Below are 21,242 nucleotides of genomic sequence, written 5' to 3'. Positions count from 1 at the left end.
ATCACACACTGGTTTCCAGACTAATATCACTCTGACTCCATCACACACTGGTTTCCAGACTAATATCACTCTGTGACCCCATCACACACTGGTTTCCAGACTAATATCACACTGTGACCCCATCACACACTGGTTTCCAGACTAATATCACTCTGACTCCATCACACACTGGTTTCCAGACTAATATCACTCTGACTCCATCACACACTGGTTTCCAGACTAATATCACACTGTGACTCCATCACACACTGGTTTCCAGACTAATATCACTCTGTGACTGCATCACACACTGGTTTCCAGACTAATATCACTCTGACCCCATCACACCCTGGTTTCCAGACGAATATCACTCTGTGACCCCATCACACACTGGTTTCCAGACTAATATCACTCTGACTCCATCACACACTGGTTTCCAGACTAATATCACTCTGACTCCATCACACACTGGTTTCCAGACTAATATCACTCTGACTCCATCACACACTGGTTTCCTGACTAATATCACTCTGTGACCCCATCACACACTGGTTTCCAGACTAATATCACTCTGACTCCATCACACACTGGTTTCCAGACTAATATCACACTGTGACCCCATCACACACTGGTTTCCAGACTAATATCACACTGTGACCCCATCACACACTGGTTTCCAGACTAATATCACACTGTGACCCCATCACACACTGGTTTCCAGACTAATATCACTCTGTGACCCCATCACACACTGGTTTCCAGACTAATATCACTCTGTGACTGCATCACACACTGGTTTCCAGACTAATATCACTCTGACCCCATCACACCCTGGTTTCCAGACTAATATCACTCTGTGACCCCATCACACACTGGTTTCCAGACTAATATCACTCTGACTCCATCACACACTGGTTTCCAGACTAATATCACTCTGACTCCATCACACACTGGTTTCCAGACTAATATCACTCTGACTCCATCACACACTGGTTTCCAGACTAATATCACACTGTGACCCCATCACACACGGGTTTCCAGACTAATATCACTCTGACTCCATCACACACTGGTTTCCAGACTAATATCACTCTGTGACCCCATCACACACTGGTTTCCAGACTAATATCACACTGTGACCCCATCACACACTGGTTTCCAGACTAATATCACTCTGACTCCATCACACACTGGTTTCCAGACTAATATCACTCTGTGACTCCATCACACACTGGTTTCCAGACTAATATCACTCTGACCCCATCACACCCTGGTTTCCAGACTTAATATCACTCTGTGACCCCATCACACACTGGTTTCCAGACTAATATCACTCTGACTCCATCACACACTGGTTTCCAGACTGATATCACTCTGACTCCATCACACACTGGTTTCCAGACTAATATCACTCTGACTCCATCACACACTGGTTTCCAGACTAATATCACTCTGACTCCATCACACACTGGTTTCCAGACTAATATCACTCTGACTCCATCACACACTGGTTTCCAGACTAATATCACTCTGACTCCATCTCTCACTGGTTTCCAGACTAATATCACTCTGACTCCATCTCTCACTGGTTTCCAGACTAATATCACTCTGACTCCATTGCACACTGGTTTCCAGACTAATATCACTCTGACTCCATCACACACTGGTTTCCAGACTAATATCACTGTGTGACTCCATCTCACAGTGGTTTCCAGACTAATATCACTCTGACTCCATCTCTCACTGGTTTCCAGACTAATATCACTCTGACTCCATCACACACTGGTTTCCAGACTAATATCACTCTGTGACCCCATCACACACTGGTTTCCAGACTAATATCACTCTGACTCCATCACACACTGGTTTCCAGACTAATATCACTCTGACTCCATCACACACTGGTTTCCAGACTAATATCACTCTGACTCCATCACACACTGGTTTCCAGACTAATATCACTCTGACTCCATCACACACTGGTTTCCAGACTAATATCACTCTGACTCCATCACACACTGGTTTCCAGACTAATATCACTCTGTGACTGCATCACACACTGGTTTCCAGACTAATATCACTCTGACCCCATCACACACTGGTTTCCAGAGTAATATCACTCTGTGACCCCATCACACACTGGTTTCCAGACTAATATCACTCTGACTCCATCACACACTGGTTTCCAGACTAATATCACACTGTGACCCCATCACACACTGGTTTCCAGACTAATATCACTCTGACCCCATCACACACTGGTTTCCAGACTAATATCACTCTGACTCCATCACACACTGGTTTCCAGACTAATATCACTCTGACTCCATCACACACTGGTTTCCAGACTAATATCACTCTGACCCCATCACACACTGGTTTCCAGACTAATATCACTCTGTGACTCCATCACAAACTGGTTTCCAGACTAATATCACTCTGACCCCATCACACACTGGTTTCCAGACTAATATCACTCTGACTCCATCACACGCTGGTTTCCAGACTAATATCACTCTGACTCCATCACACACTGGTTTCCAGACTAATATCACTCTGACTCCATCACACACTGGTTTCCAGACTAATATCACACTGTGACCCCATCACACACTGGTTTCCAGACTAATATCACTCTGACTCCATCACACACTGGTTTCCAGACTAATATCACTCTGACTCCATCACACACTGGTTTCCAGACTAATATCACTCTGACTCCATCACACACTGGTTTCCAGACTAATATCACTCTGACTCCATCACACACTGGTTTCCAGACTAATATCACACTGTGACCCCATCACACACTGGTTTCCAGACTAATATCACTCTGTGACCCCATCACACACTGGTTTCCAGACTAATATCACTCTGACTCCATCACACACTGGTTTCCAGACTAATATCACACTGTGACCCCATCACACACTGGTTTCCAGACTAATATCACTCTGTGACTCCATCACACACTGGTTTCCAGACTAATATCACTCTGACTCCATCACACACTGGTTTCCAGACTAATATCACTCTGTGACCCCATCACACACTGGTTTCCAGACTAATATCACTCTGACTCCATCACACACTGGTTTCCAGACTAATATCACTCTGACTCCATCACACACTGGTTTCCAGACTAATATCACTCTGACTCCATCACACACTGGTTTCCAGACTAATATCACTCTGACTCCATCACACACTGGTTTCCAGACTAATATCACACTGTGACCCCATCACACACTGGTTTCCAGACTACTATCACTCTGACTCCATCACACACTGGTTTCCAGACTAATATCACTCTGACTCCATCACACACTGGTTTCCAGACTAATATCACTCTGACTCCATCACACACTGGTTTCCAGACTAATATCACACTGTGACCCCATCACACACTGGTTTCCAGACTAATATCACTCTGACTCCATCACACACTGGTTTCCAGACTAATATCACACTGTGACCCCATCACACACTGGTTTCCAGACTAATATCACTCTGTGACCCCATCACACACTGGTTTCCAGACTAATATCACTCTGACTCCATCACACACGGGTTTCCAGACTAATATCACTCTGACCCCATCACACACTGGTTTCCAGACTAATATCACTCTGACTCCATCACACACTGGTTTCCAGACTAATATCACTCTGACCCCATCACACACTGGTTTCCAGACTAATATCACTCTGTGACCCCATCACACACTGGTTTCCAGACTAATATCACTCTGTGACCTCATCACACACTGGTTTCCAGACTAATATCACACTGTGACCCCATCACACACTGGTTTCCAGACTAATATCACTCTGACTCCATCACACACTGGTTTCCAGACTAATATCACTCTGACTCCATCACACACTGGTTTCCAGACTAATATCACTCTGACCCCATCACACACTGGTTTCCAGACTAATATCACTCTGACTCCATCACACACTGGTTTCCAGACTAATATCACTCTGTGACCCCATCACACACTGGTTTCCAGACTAATATCACTCTGACTCCATCACACACGGGTTTCCAGACTAATATCACTCTGACCCCATCACACACTGGTTTCCAGACTAATATCACTCTGACTCCATCACACACTGGTTTCCAGACTAATATCACTCTGACCCCATCACACACTGGTTTCCAGACTAATATCACTCTGTGACCCCATCACACACTGGTTTCCGGACTAATATCACTCTGACTCCATCACACACTGGTTTCCAGACTAATATCACTGTGTGACCCCATCACACACTGGTTTCCAGACTAATATCACTCTGACTCCATCACACACTGGTTTCCAGACTAATATCACTCTGACTCCATCACACACTGGTTTCCAGACTAATATCACTCTGTGACTCCATCACACACTGGTTTCCAGACTAATATCACTCTGACTCCATCACACACTGGTTTCCAGACTAATATCACTCTGTGACCCCATCACACACTGGTTTCCAGACTAATATCACTCTGTGACCCCATCACACACTGGTTTCCAGACTAATATCACACTGTGACCCCATCACACACTGGTTTCCAGACTAATATCACTCTGACTCCATCACACACTGGTTTCCAGACTAATATCACTCTGACTCCATCACACACTGGTTTCCAGACTAATATCACTCTGATTCCATCACACACTGGTTTCCAGACTAATATCACTCTGACCCCATCACACACTGGTTTCCAGACTAATATCACTCTGACTCCATCACACACTGGTTTCCAGACTAATATCACTCTGTGACCCCATCAGACACTGGTTTCCAGACTAATATCCAAAGGACTACACATTTCACCTCGTGACCTGAAATGGCAGGGAATTGAAATTCAACCAAATAAATGAAGTGAGGATTTTAAATAGAACTATTTGTTCACTGGACCGTTCCATTAATAAAGAATGAGAGATTAGATTGATTTGTCGCATCTACATTGAAGTATCCAGTGAAAGGTGTCATTTTGCAGGATGAGGAGTATATGCTGGGAGCAGTCTGAAAATGGTGCAATGCTTTTGGCGCCTGTGTAGTGTGCCCACAATATATGGGAGAAAACCCGGAGGAAGTCATGCGGAGGTTGCGGTGGGACTTACAGATAGCAGTGGGAATCAAACCAACATCACTGGCAGCGTATACTGTTAAATAAACCGCTATCCTACTGAGCCATAGACTGATTTATTATTAAAAATCCCTGTAATCACTAATACCCCTCAGGCTGGTCTGCTCTCACTTGCTCATGTGTCTCTCATCTCCACCTACCTACCGTATGTTATTGACTCTTACCTACTTTCTGAAGCAGCTGAGTTAGTAACCTTTTCTGGGTCAAATAGGTTTATTGCAACATTCTGTAAGTATACGGTAAGATAGGGTTTGTATGTTGTGGATGTCCAAGAGTTCATGAAGTATGGTGTACATTATTCATCACCCTGTAATAGGAAGGACATTATGAAACTGGAAATAGTGTAGAGAAAGTTCACACGGATCCTGTCAGGATTTGTGGGCCTGAGTTATAGTGAGGGATTGGGCAGGCTTGGATCTTATTCCTTAGAGCAGAGGAGATTGAGGGGTAATTTTATAGAGGTGTAAATCAAATCATTAAGGGTATAGATTGGGTGAATAGTCTTTTTCCCAGTGAAGGGGTACTAAAGTCTAGAGGTGAAAGATTTCATTGGGGCCTGGGAAGCAACTTCTTCATACAGAGGGTGGTGAATATATGGAACGAGCTGCCAGAGGAAGTGGTTCAGGCAGGTACAAGAACAGCATGTTACATAGATGGGAAGGGCCACACGTTGTTAAATGGGACTAGCTGTCAGCCTGGATGAGTTGGTCGTTTCCACTTTGGGATTCTAACCCAACTTCCATCAGAGGGCTCTTCATGAAGTGTTAGAAAAGAATGTGGGTTTTATGCTTTGGTCTGATAGCAAATGTAATGAGTCTTTGTGTGCAGTCTGTTCTGCAGGACCTGCTCAACATGGCTCTGTGTCTTGTGCGTGCTCCTGGAACACAAGGACCACAACTGCATAACTGTGCGAAAGCAGATCACCTTCCAGAAGAGCGAACTGCGTGAGACACTGACTGACATCCAGGCGAGCCAGTTGAAGTTTGAGGAATCCCAGACTGAACTGGAACAGCTGGTGGACAAACTGAACAAGGACAAGTACAAGCTGGAGGATCTGATCAGAGCCCGGGTTGCTGCTGCCCTGGAGAAGGTGAAGGAGGAGGAGCACAGGCTGCTCCGCGAGCTGCAGGAGCTTCACTCATCCAAAACCCAGAAGCTCCAGGAGTGCCTGACCAGCACGGAGAACGTGCTGAAGAGAATGGCAGCGAGCAGAGACATGGTGTCCCAGCTGCTACGTTATGCCACGGAAGAGGAAATCCTGAGGCTGCAGGGGATGGTCAAGTTGGCTCTGAACCAGCTGCAGGAGAAAAAGCCAATGGATGTGCAGGTGGAAAACAGCATTATTGACTTTAAGGAGTGCTGCATCCTTCCAGAGAAAATGCTAGGCAATTTGATCATTACAAGAAGTAAGTAATCATCAGGAACTCCTGTTGCCTTTCATGATTAGAGTGACAGTCACCCTAAATTATCAGTGGACAGTGGCAAGGGCTTTGATGAGACCCCGAATTCCTCCTCTGAGCAGGGAAGGATATTTCAAAGCCATGCTACTGGTGTCTGGTGGACAGACTCCCAGAATGTGACCTGATCCCAGGCCGTGTCCAGTCCCGAAAATGTGTCCTATGTCCCATCAACACCCGTGCCTGTCTGTGCCTTGTAGGGAAATCACTGGGTCACAGCCCATGTGCTCCAGCAGTGTTACCTGACTGTCATTTAGAGAGATGTGCTGTGGGTTCCTACAGCTGGAGCTCACACTTACCCCACCCCCACCCAGACTGTAGCACCTGCAGTTTCTTGTGTCAGTATCCGTGTATACAGTATCTGATGTGAAAGCATGGGTATTCTCCCCATTCTGTGGTATGTTGTTCCACTGGAAGCAACTTCCAGCATGGCAGATGCAACAAGAACTCCTTTGGGGAACTGTGAGCACGATGAATGTGTGTGTGTAATGGAACCAAGAGGGGGATGAAGGTGGCTGATGTCGGGCCAGCTGAGGGAATGGGTGGGCTAGTGGAGGATTAGAAAGAGAGAAGGGGGGAGGTAGAGAAAGAAGTTGAAATGATTAACTAAAGGGGCAGATTACCAAAAATTGAAAAACTCATTGTTCATGCCATTGGGATATAGACCACGCAGGTGGAATATGAGGCCATCTTCCCACTCAACTCTCAGTTCTGATGCAGTGTTACAACCCAAAACATCAACACTTCCTTCCCTCTCATAGATGTTGTTCGGCCCGCTGAGTTCTTCCAGTAGATGATCTGTTGCTCTCTTTCTGCTCCCCGTGACATTTGTTAATTTGGTCCTATGGGCACTCCAAGAACTGTTTTCAATGAATGGTAGATATAAACATAAGTTAATCCTTTCTCTTTGTGACCCTCAAGACCTCAGGTTCGACCAGCCCGTGGTCATCTGGGGAAAACAGCCTCTGGCCCCGCCAAACGGAGAAATCACGTTTGTGTGGATGCTGTGTGATGTGTCGCCCAGTTACAAACCTGCACCGCAAAATATCAAACAGTACACAAAATGCGATTAAACGATTGAGCTTTATAATTCTTAATTTGACAATATGGTTAGTAAAGAAACAAAAGAAAGAAAAGGGCCCAATCTTGTGAAACAGTCTATTGCGCATCGTTGGAGCTCACTGTTTGTTCATTTGTTCCCATCAGCCTCCGAGCGTAGCCGGCCCTTGGACCCTCGCTCCTCAGTCCAGTCTGTCTGGTGGTCTGCCAACTCTCTCCATTCGCGTCCTCTCTCTGCATCGCTCCCCGATGGAAATCCCAGCTCCCAGACACACAACATCCTGCTCATTGGCTAACATGTCCCGTTATCTCCAGTCATAACCCAAACATTGCTGCTACAGAAAAACCATTACCTTAGCAGTGGAACATTACTTAGAAGCCATTACGTTAGCCTTAGCAGTGAAACCTTACAGCGTGTTACACCTTTATGTGTTAGGACTAGATATATACATCATTTATTGATCAAGTTTATTATTTTTCAGTGATGCCTGGGTCTGCTTCGAAAGAGAATTTCAAGTCATTGGGATGTGATGTTGCTGCTCCATGTAATAAGGTGAATTTGCATAATTAGTCTCATTCAAGGATTTAAAGTGGGTTCAACACCAAGCTGAGAATTCTGTGACAAAACTGAGGAAGTAATTGGATAAAATGTGATGACCAGCTGACTTCCAGCTCTGTCACAAACCACTGTGGCTGGCGAGGATCAGTGCAGGAGTAGCTCCAAATCAAACTGGTATTAACTCCATCCGTTATCACACTGCTTTCTACTTTACCCCACCTCTTCTTCCATTACCTCACCTTGCCCTGTCATTACTGTTTCTCACTGAGAGTCACGTGGCTTTTCGATCCCTGCCATGAACTGGGAGGTGCTTGTCTTTGCTTGCCTGGAGTGGGTTGCAGCTGGTCACAAAGTGAGTGTTTCCTACCTTATTCCTGTCTGCGAAGGGAACAGGAGTACAGTCGACCCTCCTTACCCGCAGGTTCCGCACGCGCGGATTCAACCAACCGCGGAATGGGAAAACCCGGAAGTTCTCTCTCCAGCACTCGTTGTTTGAGCATGAACAGACTTTTTTTTCTTGCCATTATGCCCCAAACGATGCAGTATAACAACGATTTACATAGCGTTTACATTGTATTAGGTATTATAAGTAATCTAGAGATGACAAAGTATACGGGAGGATGTGCGTAGGTTACTGCGGATCAGTATTGAAATAAAAACGGTATATATTTTTCCTTTCTATGCATATAAAACACTTAAGAAACTAAGGTATTTCGATAATTAAACCACTGCGTTGCTTAGTAATAATTGTAGCTTTCATCGGGGCAGGGCCTTTCTCACTTTATCCTTTAAAATTGTTCCGATCGTTGACCGACTGTAGCCTAATGCTTTTCCAATGACCGATGGCATTTCACTTCTTTCCGATCGCTTTATTATTTCCACTTCATTTTCATTCGTGATCGTGATTATTTTCGTGAACAGAAACACTGCGGATTCAGAGCTCCACCAGGTCCTAAAATCCACCACACTGAGGTTAAATAAGGGACTTGAGCATTTGCGTTTTTTGGTATCCGCGGGGGGTCCCGGAACCAATCCCCCGCGGATAAGGGGGCTGACTGTAATAGCATGCTTGACTTTCTACATGGTTAGTCAGCAGGCTGTTGCTTCCTGTATTGTACTGGGACTTACGACGTACCTATTGTAGAAACATAGAAACCCTACAGCACAATACAGGCCCTCTGGCCCACAAAGCTGTGCCGAACATGTACTTACTTCAGAAATTACCTAGGGTTACCCAAAGCCCTCTATTTTTCTGAACTCCATGTACCTATCTGGGAGTCTCTTCAAAGACCCTATTGTATCCAATTGTGTACAACATTGTGCAGCTAAGTGAGTGCTGTGTATGATTCACCAGGGCTGTGTTATCCTGTTCCTCAAGCTCTCTCCCCTCTCCTTAACACAGCTCAAGAGACTGAGCAAAGCTTCAGCCTGTGTTGAGGGGACATGCCAGTAAGGAGGAGGCAGGTTGTCTGCTCTCCCTCTGCAGGGTTCCCAGTGCTGGCTGGCTGAGGAATGCTCACGTGGTCAGTGGTCACAGACTTCCAGCCCCAGCCTTGTCTGTCCCACAGTCACAGAGCAATACAGCACAGAAGCAGACCCTTTGGCCCATCTAGTCCCTGCCGAACTATTATTCTGCCCAATCCCATTGGCCTGCACCTGGAACACAGCCCTCCATACCTCTCCCATCCATGTACCTATCCAAATTTTTCTTAGATGTTGTAATACACCAGTAATGCTGGCAGCTCATTACAGACTCCCTTATCCTTTGAGTGAAGAAGTTCCCCCTTAAGTAGTTCACCCTTCACCCTTAACCCATGGCCTCTAGTTCTAGTCTCAGTGGAAAAAGCCTGCCTGCATTTAGCCTATCTATACCCCTCAAAATTTTGTATACCTTTATCAAATCTCCCTTCATTCTTGTACACTGGAGGGAATAAAGTCCGAACTTACTTAACTCAGGTTAAATAATATTACTCAGGTCCCTAAATTCTAGCAACATCCTTGTAAATTTTCTTTGTACTCTTTCAAGCTTACCGATATCTTTTCTGTAGTTAGATGACGAGAACTGCACATAACTTGTAGTATGTGAAGTAAGAGAAGTGGGTGCAGTTACTGTTACAAGAGAGAAGGTGCCCGCACCAGATGAACTGCACCCCAGGGTTTATAAAAATTAGAACCCTGACAGATGAGGGCATAAGCAGTCAATCTTGGTGAGAGCTGTGGCTATATTGAGGGACCCATTGAGTTCTCACCGTTGTGAATCAATTGTCGGTTAGAATTTAAGTTGTATTTGACTTCAGAAGAATTCTTTCAGGCAGAACTAAGGGGCACCGCTGAGACTGATGCCGGTTGTAAGTCCAGCACTTCCCAAGATGAGCTGGGTTTGAGTTCTGTTGGTAACTTGCTAAACATTCGCTTCTTCAGGAAGTGGGCGAGACATCGCAGTGCAATTTCAACAAAAGGAAATGTCTTGAGGCCAAGGAAACACAAGTCTTCAAAAAGCCATGCCTGAAGGAGGAACCAAGCAACAAGATGGAGGCACTTTCCACTGCTGGCCCCAGTGGCACTGTACAGAGCCCCAGTCCCTGCACACAGAGAGTGATTTCTATTGTTGACACTGACGTACAGGAACAGACAAACATGTTTCAGGACGCAGGTAAACTTACTTTCCTTCAGCTGCACTCTGTGGCCACTTTGTTAGGTACAGTGGTACACTGTCTCCTTAATGCAAATATCTAATTAGCCACTCGTTTGGCAGCAACTCAGTGCTTAAGAGCATGCAGATGTGGTCGGAAGTTTATTTGTTACTTAGGCCAAACGTCAGAATGGGGAAGAAGTGTGATCTGAGAGTTTATGATCGTGGAATGATTGTGAGTGCCAGACAGGTTGGTTTGACTATCTCAGAATCTGATGATATCCTGGGATTTTCATGCGCAACAGTCAACGGTTTCTAGAGTTTACAGATTATGGTGCAGCAAACAAAACCATCCAGTGTGTGGCAGTTCTGTCTGTGAAAATGCCTTGTTAATGAGAGAGGTCGGAAGAGAATGGCCAGACTGGTTTAAATTGACAGGAAGGCAACATTTACTCAAGTAACCACATTACAATAGTGGTGTGCAGAGGAGATTCTCTGAATTACAATAGTACATTAACTCAAATAGCCACTCATTACAATAGTGGTGTGCAGAGGAGATTCTCTGAGTTACAATAGTACATTAACTCAAATAGCCACTCATTACAATAGTGGTGTGCAGAGGAGATTCTCTGAATTACAATAGTACATTAACTCAAATAGCCACTCATTACAATAGTGGTGTGCAGAGGAGATTCTCTGAGTTACAATAGTACATTAACTCAAATAGCCACTCATTACAATAGTGGTGTGCAGAGGAGATTCTCTGAATTACAATAGTACATTAACTCAAATAGCCACTCATTACAATAGTGGTGTGCAGAGGAGATTCTCTGAGTGTGCAACACAACACATTGAAACTTGAAGTGGGTGGGCTACAGCAGCAGCAGATCACAAACATACTCAGTGTCCACTTTCTTAGGTATAGGGGCCACTGAGTGTATATTTGACATTGTAAGCAAATCCATTCCATGCTCTCTGCAAACATCCCACAATTTTGTTTATTTTTGGTGAATTTTCATATCTCTCAAAGAGTGCAATAATTTCTCTATCCACTGTTGTCAGTGGGCACTGTAAACTCAATAAATAATAGTGTGTTTTTTAACTGGCAATAAGCTCCCATAAACCTAAAAATGGTGAATTAGAGACATAGAAAACCTACAGCACGATACAGCCTTTCGGCCCACAAAACTGTGCCGAACATGTCCTTACCTTAGAAATTACCTAGGGTTACCCATAGCCCCGTACTTTTCTAAGCTCCATGTACCTGTCCAGGAGCCTCTTAAAAGACCCTATCGTATCCACCTCCACCACCGTTGCTGGCAGCCCATTCCACGCACTCACCACTCTCTGCGTAAAAAAACTTGCCCCTGACATCTCTGTACCTACTTCCAAGGACCTTAAAACTGTGCCCTTTCAGCCCTGGAAAAAGCCTCTGACTATCCACACGATCAATGCCTCTCATCATTTTATACACCTCTATCAGGTCACCTCTCATCCTCCGTTGGTCCAAGGAAAAAAGACCGCGTTCACTCAACCTATTCTCATAAGGCATGCCCCCCAATCCAGGCAACATCCTTGTAAATCTCCTCTGCACCCTTTCTATGGTTTCCACATCCTATAGTGAGGCGACCAGAACTGAGCACAATACTCCCAAGTGGGGTCTGACCAGGGTCCTTATATGGCTGCAACATTACCTCTTGGCTCCTAAACTCAATCCCATGATTGATGAAGGATAAAGCACCATATGCCTTCTTAACCACAGAGTCAACCTGCGTAGCAGCTTTGAGTGTCCTATGGACTCGGACCCCAAGATCCCTCTGATCCTCCACATTGCCAAGAGTCTTACCATTAATGCTATATTCTGCCATCATATTTGACCTACCAAAATGAACCACCTCACACTTATCTGGGTTGAACTCCGTCTGCCACTTCTCCGCCTGTTTTTGCATCCTAGCAATATCCCGCTGTAACCTCTGACAGCCCTCCACACTATCCACACCACCTCCAACCTTGCGTCATCAGCAAATTTGATAACCCATGCCCCCAGTTCTTCAGCCAGGTCATTTATAAAAATCACGAAGCGTAAGGGTCCCAGAGCAGATCCCTGAGGCACACCACTAGTGACCGACCTCCATGTAGAATATGACCCGTCTACAGTCACTCTTTGCCTTCTGTGGGCAAGCCAGTTCTGAATCCACAAAGCAATGTCCCCTTGGATCCCATGCCTCCTTACTTTCTCAATAAGCCTTGCATGGGGTACCTTGTCAAATACCTTGCTGAAATCCATATACACTACATCTACTGCTCTACCATCATCAATGTGTTCAGTCACATCTTCAAAAAATTCAATCTGGCTCGTAAGGTATGACCTCCCTTCCACAAAGCCATGCTGACTATTCCTAATCATATTATGTCTCTCCAAATGTTCATAAATCCTGCCTCTCAGGATCTTCTCCATCAACTTACCAACCACTGAAGTCAGACTCACTGGTCTATAATTTCCTGGGCTACGTCTACTCCCTTTTTTGAGTAATGCAATAACATCCGCAACCCTCCAATCCACTGGAACCTCTCCCAACCCCATTGATGATGCAAACAAAGATCATCGCCAGAGGCTCAGCAATCTCCTCCCTTGCCTCCCACAGTAGCCTAGGGTACCTCTCGTACTTATCTAATTTGATGTTTCCAAAAGCTCCTGCACATCCTCTTTCTAAATATCTACATTCTCAAGCTTTTCAGTCCACTGTAGGTCATCCCTACAATTGTCAAGGTCCTTTTCCATGGTGAATACTGAAGCAAGGTATTCATTAAGTACCTTGGCTACCTCCTCCGGTTCCATACGCACTTTTCCATTGTCACACTTGATTGGTCTGATTCTCTCACGTCTTATCCTCTTGCTCTTAACATACTTGTAGAATGCCTTGGGGGTTTTCTTAATCCTGTTCGCCAAGGTCTTCGCATGGCCCCCTCTGGCTCTCCTAATTTCTTTCTTGAGCTCCTTCCTGCTAGCCTTATAATCTTTAAGATCTCTATCATTACCTAGCTTTTTGAACCTTTCATAAGCTCTTCTTTTCTTCTTGACTAGATTTACAACAGCCTTTGTACACAACCGTTCCTGTACCCTATCATCCTTTTCCGGTCTAATTGGAACATACCTATGCAGAACTCCATGCAAATATTCCCGAACGTTTCCCACATTTCTTCCATATATTTCCCTGAGAACATCTGTTTCCAAGTTCCTGCCTGATAGCTTCATATTTCCCCTTACTCCAGTTAAATGTTTTCCTAACTTGTCTGTTCCTATCCCTCACCAATGCTGTGGTGAAGGAGATAGATTCCCTTGTTGGAGAAATATTGGAAAGGATGTGTCCCTTGTTGGAGAAATATTGGAAAGATATTTTTGATATTATTTCAACGGTCCTAAATATAGACTTACAACCTCATCCAATTACTGCTATCTTTGGACTACCAATGATAGACTTAAATAATTTAACCTCTTCATCACGAAGGATGATTGCATTTCTTACTTTAATAGCTAGAAGGTCCATTTTGTTGAATTGGAAAGAGATTAACCCTCCTACTGTATTTCATTGGTTTTCACAAACTATGGTGTGTTTGAATTTCGAGAAAATTAGAAGTGCAGTTTATGACCCTTCTATTAAGTTTGAAAAAACTTGGAGGCCATTCATTCAGCATTTTCATCTGATGTAATTTGATCATTTCCAAACTTGTTTTATCTCTCTGTACTGTTGTTGGAGGGGAATGGAGACGTCGACACTAAGGTTTTCTTCTTTTCCATTTTTAAGTTGTTAGTTTTCCCCAAGTCTTTTAGTTTAGTTGATTAATTTTGTTTTTCTTTGGGGATGGGGTTTGCTTTTTTTTTGTTTTGTTTTTTTTTTCTTTTTCATGATTTTTTTTTCCAGTTTTTTTTTGCTTTGTATTATCCGTGGTTAGTTCTACATGTTTGGGAGCTTTGTTAATTTACACTACTTGGTTTTGCAATTACTTTTTTTAAGTGTAACAATATATCTCCTACTATTTGTATTATTGCTATGTTTTGCTTCTATATTTTGAAATTAATAAAAAGATTGAAAAAGAAAGATTTGTAATCACTATCTCCAAAATGCTCTCCCACTGAGAGATCTGACACCTGACCAGGTTCATTTCCCAATACCATATCAAGTACAGCCTCTCCTCTTGTAGGCTTGTCTACATATTGTGTCAAGAAACCTTCCTGAACACAGCTAACAAACTCCATGCCATCTAAACCCCCTTGCTCTAGGGACATGCCAATCGATATTTGGGAAATTAAAATCTCCCACCACGACAACCCTGTTATTATTACACCTTTCCAGAATCTGTCTCCCTAACTGCTCCTCGATATCCCTGTTACTATTGTTATATAAAAAACACCCAGTAGAGTTATTGACCCCTTCCTGTTCCTAACTTCCATTTATAGAGACTCCGTAGACAATCCCTCCATGTCTTCCTCCTTTTCCACGGCTGTGACACTATCGCTGATCAACAGTGCCACACCCCCACCTCTTTTGCCTCCTTCCCTGTCCTTTATGAAAGATCTGAAGCCTGGCACTCAAAGTAACCATTTCTGCCCCTGAGCCATCCAAGTCTCTGTAATGGCCACAACATCACAGCTCATCGGCTTTGTTTGTAATAGTCCTTGCATTAAAATAGACACATCTCAAACCATTGGTCTGAGAATGTCCCTTCTCTATCACCTGCCTATCCTCCCTCTCACACTGTCTCCAAGCTTTACTTATTTGTGAGCCAACCTCCTCTTCCTCCATCTCTTCAGTTTGGTTCCCACCCCTCAGCAATCCTAGTTTAAACTCTCCCCAGTAGTCTCAGCAAACCTCTCTGCCAGGATTCAAGTGCAACCCGTCCTTTTTGTACAGGTTACTCCTGCCCCAAAAGAGGTCCCAATGATCCAGAAATCTGAATCCCTGCGCCCTGCTCCAATCCCTCGGCCACGCATTTATCCTCCACCTCATTCTATTCCTATTCTCACTGTCATGTGGCACAGGCAGTAATCCGGAAATTACTACCTTTGAGGTCCTGCTTCTCAGCTTCCTTCCTAACTTCCTGCTTTCAGGACCTCCTCCCTTTTCCTGCTATGTTGTTGGTACCAATATGTACCACGACCTCTGGCTGTTCTCCCTCCCACTGCAGGATATCTTGGACGTGATCAGAAACATCCCAGACCCTGGCACCTGGGAGGCAAACTACCATCTGTGTTTCTTTCCTGTGTCCACAGAATTGACTGTCTGATCCCCTAACTATAGAGTTATCCCCTATCACTACTGCCTTCCACTTCCTTTCTCTACCCTTCTGAGCCACAGGGCCACTGTTGCTTCCCCTAGGTAGGCTGTTCTCCCCCCCCCCACCCAACAGTACTCAAGCAGGAGTACTTATTGTCAAGGGGTACAGCCACAGGGGTGCTCTCTAGCCTGTGACTCCTGCCCTTCCCTCTCCTGACTGTTGCCCACTTGTCTAAGATGCAGTTCTATCCATGAGTCAGAAATCCTCTCAATCAGTGGGACCTGACACAGATCAGGACATCACTTTGTCAAGCACCTTTACTCCATCAATAATAGCCAGTATCTCCCGGTAGCCAGCTGTTGTAATTCCACCTTCCACATCTGTTCACAGACCCCCCTCCTGGCACGTGGAGGCCAGATGCAGTTAGACAGCACTTCATATTCTGCCTTGGTAGTCTCTAACCTGATGGCATGGACATTGATTTCTCTAACTCCAGTACTCAATCCCCCTTGTTTTCTCTTATCCCACTGACTGTAATTCCCCTTCTCTTTCCTCCCCATTTCCCTCTAGTTCCCCTCTTCACCCCTTTATTCCATGGTGCACTGTCCTCTCCTATCAGATTCCATCTTCTTCAAACCTTTGTCACTTCCACCTATCTCCTCCCAGCTTCTTGCATCAATCCCAATCCCTCCACCATGTCTTTCTTGCCCTCTCACCTTGATTCATCTGTCACCTGCCAGCTCTCTCTCCATTCACTACCACCACCACCCCCTCAACCTTTTATACTGGCTACCTCCCCTCTTTCTTTCCAGTCCTGGAGAAGGGTCTTGGCACAAAACATTGACTGTTAATTTCCCTCCATTGATGCTGCCTGGTCTGCCGAGTCCCTCCAGATTTACAGAATTTGTGGGTGTTTCTTGTATCTCTGTCAGTGAGCTAAATTGATCCATGAAGCTAATGAGGAGCACTCTTAGCTCTGAATACAAGGAATCTGCTGCAGTTGCTGAGCGAGTATTGTCTCAGACAATGCACTGGGATCTACCGGTCACTATTTAATGTTGAACAAGCAATGCATTCCTGTAAATGTTCTTTCAAAACTCGTGGCAGATTCTCGAACATTCATCTCATTCTCTCCAACATTACAGGTTCTAATTGATTGCTCTGTTTATATCATAAACACAATCTGATCCTGACTCTCTCTCTCTCTCAACTTTTCCAGTGGAGATGATACAGATAGATTCTGAAGATTCCAACTGAGATTTGGCTGGAGATAAAGGTCTGAATTGGAACGGAAGGGCCCAGCAGCAGCACTGATACACAGACTGTGGTGATTAATATCTTTGTGGGCCGAAGGGCCTGTATTGTGCTGTATGTTTCTATGTTTCTGTGTCTACCCTGTGCCTTGTGAACTATTCCCAGAAACTTCAGCTGTCTCTGCTCTGCCTTCATCCCCATGATATCTGAAACTCATTGTGAGGGGCTGATGGAGTCAGACATAACCGTTCTTGCAGATGCATTTTTTTCAGGCACTTAAAAATGCAAAGCATAGATGGATATGGTTCAAATCCTGGCAAATGGGATCAGTGTAGATGGACCAGCATAGACGTGATGTGCTGATGGGCAAGAGATTTCAAAAAAATTACCATTATTATTTTTGAAAAGAATCGAATAGAATATAAAAAACAGTAACTACTTAGACTGAATCATGCCAAATTTAGTAATCTACTTACTATGTTGATAAACTGATTGGTTTACAGCCGAACTTTGTTTTAAGAGAGTGGATATTTAATATGAAAGAGAAATTACACAGTGCCAAGTGATACATTTAAAGACTGCAATAAAATATGCTAATCTCATTTCTCTCTATGTCAATCTAGTTGATCCCTGAATTTCTTATTGTTGACAAAATTAAAGACAGTCGATGTTGGCAATCTGGAATAAAACAGTAGAACACTTCAAAACAATGTGTTTCAGAGACAGCGAAGGAGAAGCGAAAGATTAAATAAAAATTCCTTCTTGCAGATGACTGCAGCTTGAAACGGCAAGAATCCCAGCAGCACTGGGTGACTTGGACTGTAATCGGGGACAGTGACTCAAGGGCAAGGAGGGAAGGGTTAGCCAGAATCATTATCTGCACATCTATCCAAAAACTACACTGGATACGTTTTCAACGAGGCACAGCAGTCCACAATAAAATACTGTACCTGCTGGCCTACTGGTTAGAAATACACTCCACTGCATGTTCGCTGAAGAACACAATGAGAACTTTAGCATACACACAATCTGTGATGTACTAAGCCTGAGAAAGAGTGGCTGGTGAAATGCATATTGTCAATGTGATCCTTAATTGCCACCTGAATAGAGTTACCAGCTCTGTCGATGCAGAGGGCAGTTAAGAATCACTAACGTTGGGGGGGGGGGGGTGCGGCTGCAGTTGGGTCCAGGCCAAACACAAGAGATGCCTCAGTACCACACACAGAATGCTGGAGGAACTCAGCAGGTCAGGAAGCATCTACGGAGAGGAATAAACAGATGACATTTCAGGCTGAGACCCTTCATCAGGATTACATGGACTTTATATATAAATAAAATGAGACTGTGGATGCAGGCCAAAGCAAGTAAAGCAGAGGATTCCGTCTGAAAGCTATTAGAACAATTTTAGAGTTTAGCACATTTACATTTAGCAAATTACTTCTCAGTCCCAATCTTTGAATGTAAGTTGTAGATTTAATTTAAATGAATAATCGGTTCTTAAAAGCGGTGGGTCACAGACCAGACAATGCTGATTTAAATTCATTGCTTTGTGTGGTGTAGGTGTGAAGTTTTAAGTGTAGTTGCAGAGAAAGCTTTGTGAGTATGAAATGGTCCTTTGATGTTTAACACATAAAATGTGTGTAGTGCTGGGCATAAGCAGATGTTTCCACCCAATGATGCCTGCTGTATCTTGTTTTGTTGAATAAAGAAGCTGCTTCATATCTACCAGTACTTTTCTCCAGTGACTTCATTCTCGCAACAACAGTGGCCAGATGGCTTAATAGTGGTAGTAAATTGACAGGGCAATTGCAATAGCTTTTAAAAAGCCTACATTTAACTATTTGAATGCCATTTCCTCTAAGTGCTGAGATGGAATTCCAGATACCAGATCAATAGTCTAGGCATTACATATTACAACCATGTCAACCTCTACACTATCCACAACACCCCCAACCTTTGTGTCATAGGTATGTTCCAGAGAGGAAGAAGTTCTCAAATGGCAGGGGTGTGCAATCTGGAGACACCACCTTTTAAAATGTCCTCAATGGACTTGTCAGAATCATGTTTAATATCACCAGCATTTGTTGTGAAATTTGTTGCCTTTGCAGCAGCTGTACAATGCAATACATAACAATAGAAAAAAACATGAATTACAGTAATATACTTTGTATATTAGACAGTAACGTCTCTGTTTTGAAGATTATCAAAGCTAACAAGGATCCTTTCCACACTGAAAAGTTATTTTGAAGATTATGAAAATTAAATAAATATTTTTCTGATTGTCTTCACAGAAGGTGACACAATAAACCTCCTGGAAGTATTGGAGAATAAGGAACAGAGGGAAATTAGCATTAGTTCATGAGTGGTGTTGGATAACTTAATGGGACTGAAAACTGGCAAATTTCAAGGACCTGCTTGCCTGGTTATGAAAATGGGAAAGAGGCAGCTGTGGGTGGATAAACTGGTTGTCATCTTCCAAAATTCATTGTGTCGAGAACAGCGGGATCTGTGGGTGGATAAGATAAACTGGTTGTTGTCTTCCAAAGTTCATTGAGTCAAGAACAGTTACTATAGATTAGAAGATCCCTCTATTTAAGGAAGAAGGAAAGCTGTGATCAGTTGGGCTGTTATCTGCAGTTTGGTAAGGATGAAAGTGTTTGGACTTTCAAGAGTCTAGATTGGCTGCTATGGAGGCTATTAAATCCAATTAGAGGACATAGACTGGAAAATTACTAGAAAATAGCATACAATAAATTAATTCCCTCTGGATTGAGAGGTTGGTTATACCAAAAATTTAAGTTATAGATGGAACAATCAAATTAGGAAGGCACATTATATGCTGGCCTTTATTGTGAGATGATTTGTTAAAAGATATTTGAGAGGATCCTAGTGAGGCAGCATCTGGGATGTGGTGTGCTGGTTTGACCCTCACCTCACTTGCGATAAAGAGTACACCAAACCCTTACCAGATTTATACAGAAAGGATGAGATGATATTTCATTAAAACAGCTAAAATTCCTATTGGTCTGGGGAGAGGCTTTGCCTCAATAAGTGTCAAGTATGTGACTGCACAGAAGCATAGCAGTTAGCGTAACATTAGCAGCTCTCCAGTGTGTGGTGAAAACTGCCCAGCAGATTATTGGCACCCAGTTGCCCACCTTTGAGAATGTCTACCATAAACGCTGCCTGGGCAGGGCGAAAAGCATTATCAGGGATGCATCTCACCTTAACCATGGACTTTTTACTCTCCTCCCATCCAGGAGGCACTACAGGAGCCTCCACTCCCGCACCAGCAGGCACAGGAAGAGCTTCTTCCCTGAGGCTGTGACCCTGCTGAACCTCACATCACAGCGCTAAGCAGTATTGCATCCGTATTGGACTGTCTCAGTACTTTTATATTTGTGTGCTGTAGCACTTACTTTTTATTCACAGTTTTTGTAAGTAACACTATTCTTTTGCACTTCTGGTCAGATGCTAATTTCATTTCATTGGCTTTGTATCTGTAGTTGGCACAATGACAATAAAGTTGAATCTAATCTAATCTAATTATTACAGCGCCAGAGATCTAGGTTCCAATCCCGTCACTGTCTGCAAGTAGTTTGGTATGTCCTCCCCATGACCATATGGTTTTCCTCTGGGTGCTCTGATTTCCTCCCACATTCCAAAGATGTATGGGTTAGTAGGTTAATTGGGCACTGAGGGCTCACTGGACCAGAAGGGCCTGTCACCATGTTGGAATTCACTGGAGGGTCAGTCACAGAGCACATTCAGGATGATGGACAAGAAACTAATGGCTAGGTGTACACAGTTGGCCAAGCAGCATTCGTGGAGGCAAAGGAATTGTCAACATTTTGGTCTAAGACCCAACGTC

General features: G+C 43.9%; 1 protein-coding gene across 2 annotated transcripts in view; it reads left to right on the top strand.

The window, feature by feature from the left end:
- LOC134337020 (protein PML-like) overlaps nucleotides 1–19,118 on the top strand; it is a 40,243-nt gene extending 21,125 nt beyond the window's left edge. For both annotated transcript variants that reach the window (XM_063031770.1, XM_063031769.1), the window contains exons 3-6: nucleotides 5,962–6,539; nucleotides 8,132–8,202; nucleotides 10,630–10,861; nucleotides 17,337–19,118. In XM_063031770.1, coding sequence (XP_062887840.1) covers nucleotides 5,962–6,539; nucleotides 8,132–8,202; nucleotides 10,630–10,861; nucleotides 17,337–17,374 — 919 coding nt within the window. In that variant the 3' untranslated portion in view covers nucleotides 17,375–19,118. The remainder of the gene's footprint in view (nucleotides 1–5,961; nucleotides 6,540–8,131; nucleotides 8,203–10,629; nucleotides 10,862–17,336) is intronic.
- The last annotated feature ends 2,124 nt before the right edge of the window (nucleotides 19,119–21,242 follow it).

Source organism: Mobula hypostoma, chromosome 23 (genome assembly GCF_963921235.1).
Source record: "Mobula hypostoma chromosome 23, sMobHyp1.1, whole genome shotgun sequence".
NCBI classification, from domain to species: domain Eukaryota; kingdom Metazoa; phylum Chordata; class Chondrichthyes; order Myliobatiformes; family Myliobatidae; genus Mobula; species Mobula hypostoma.
This window is presented reverse-complemented; position numbering and strand designations above follow the sequence as displayed.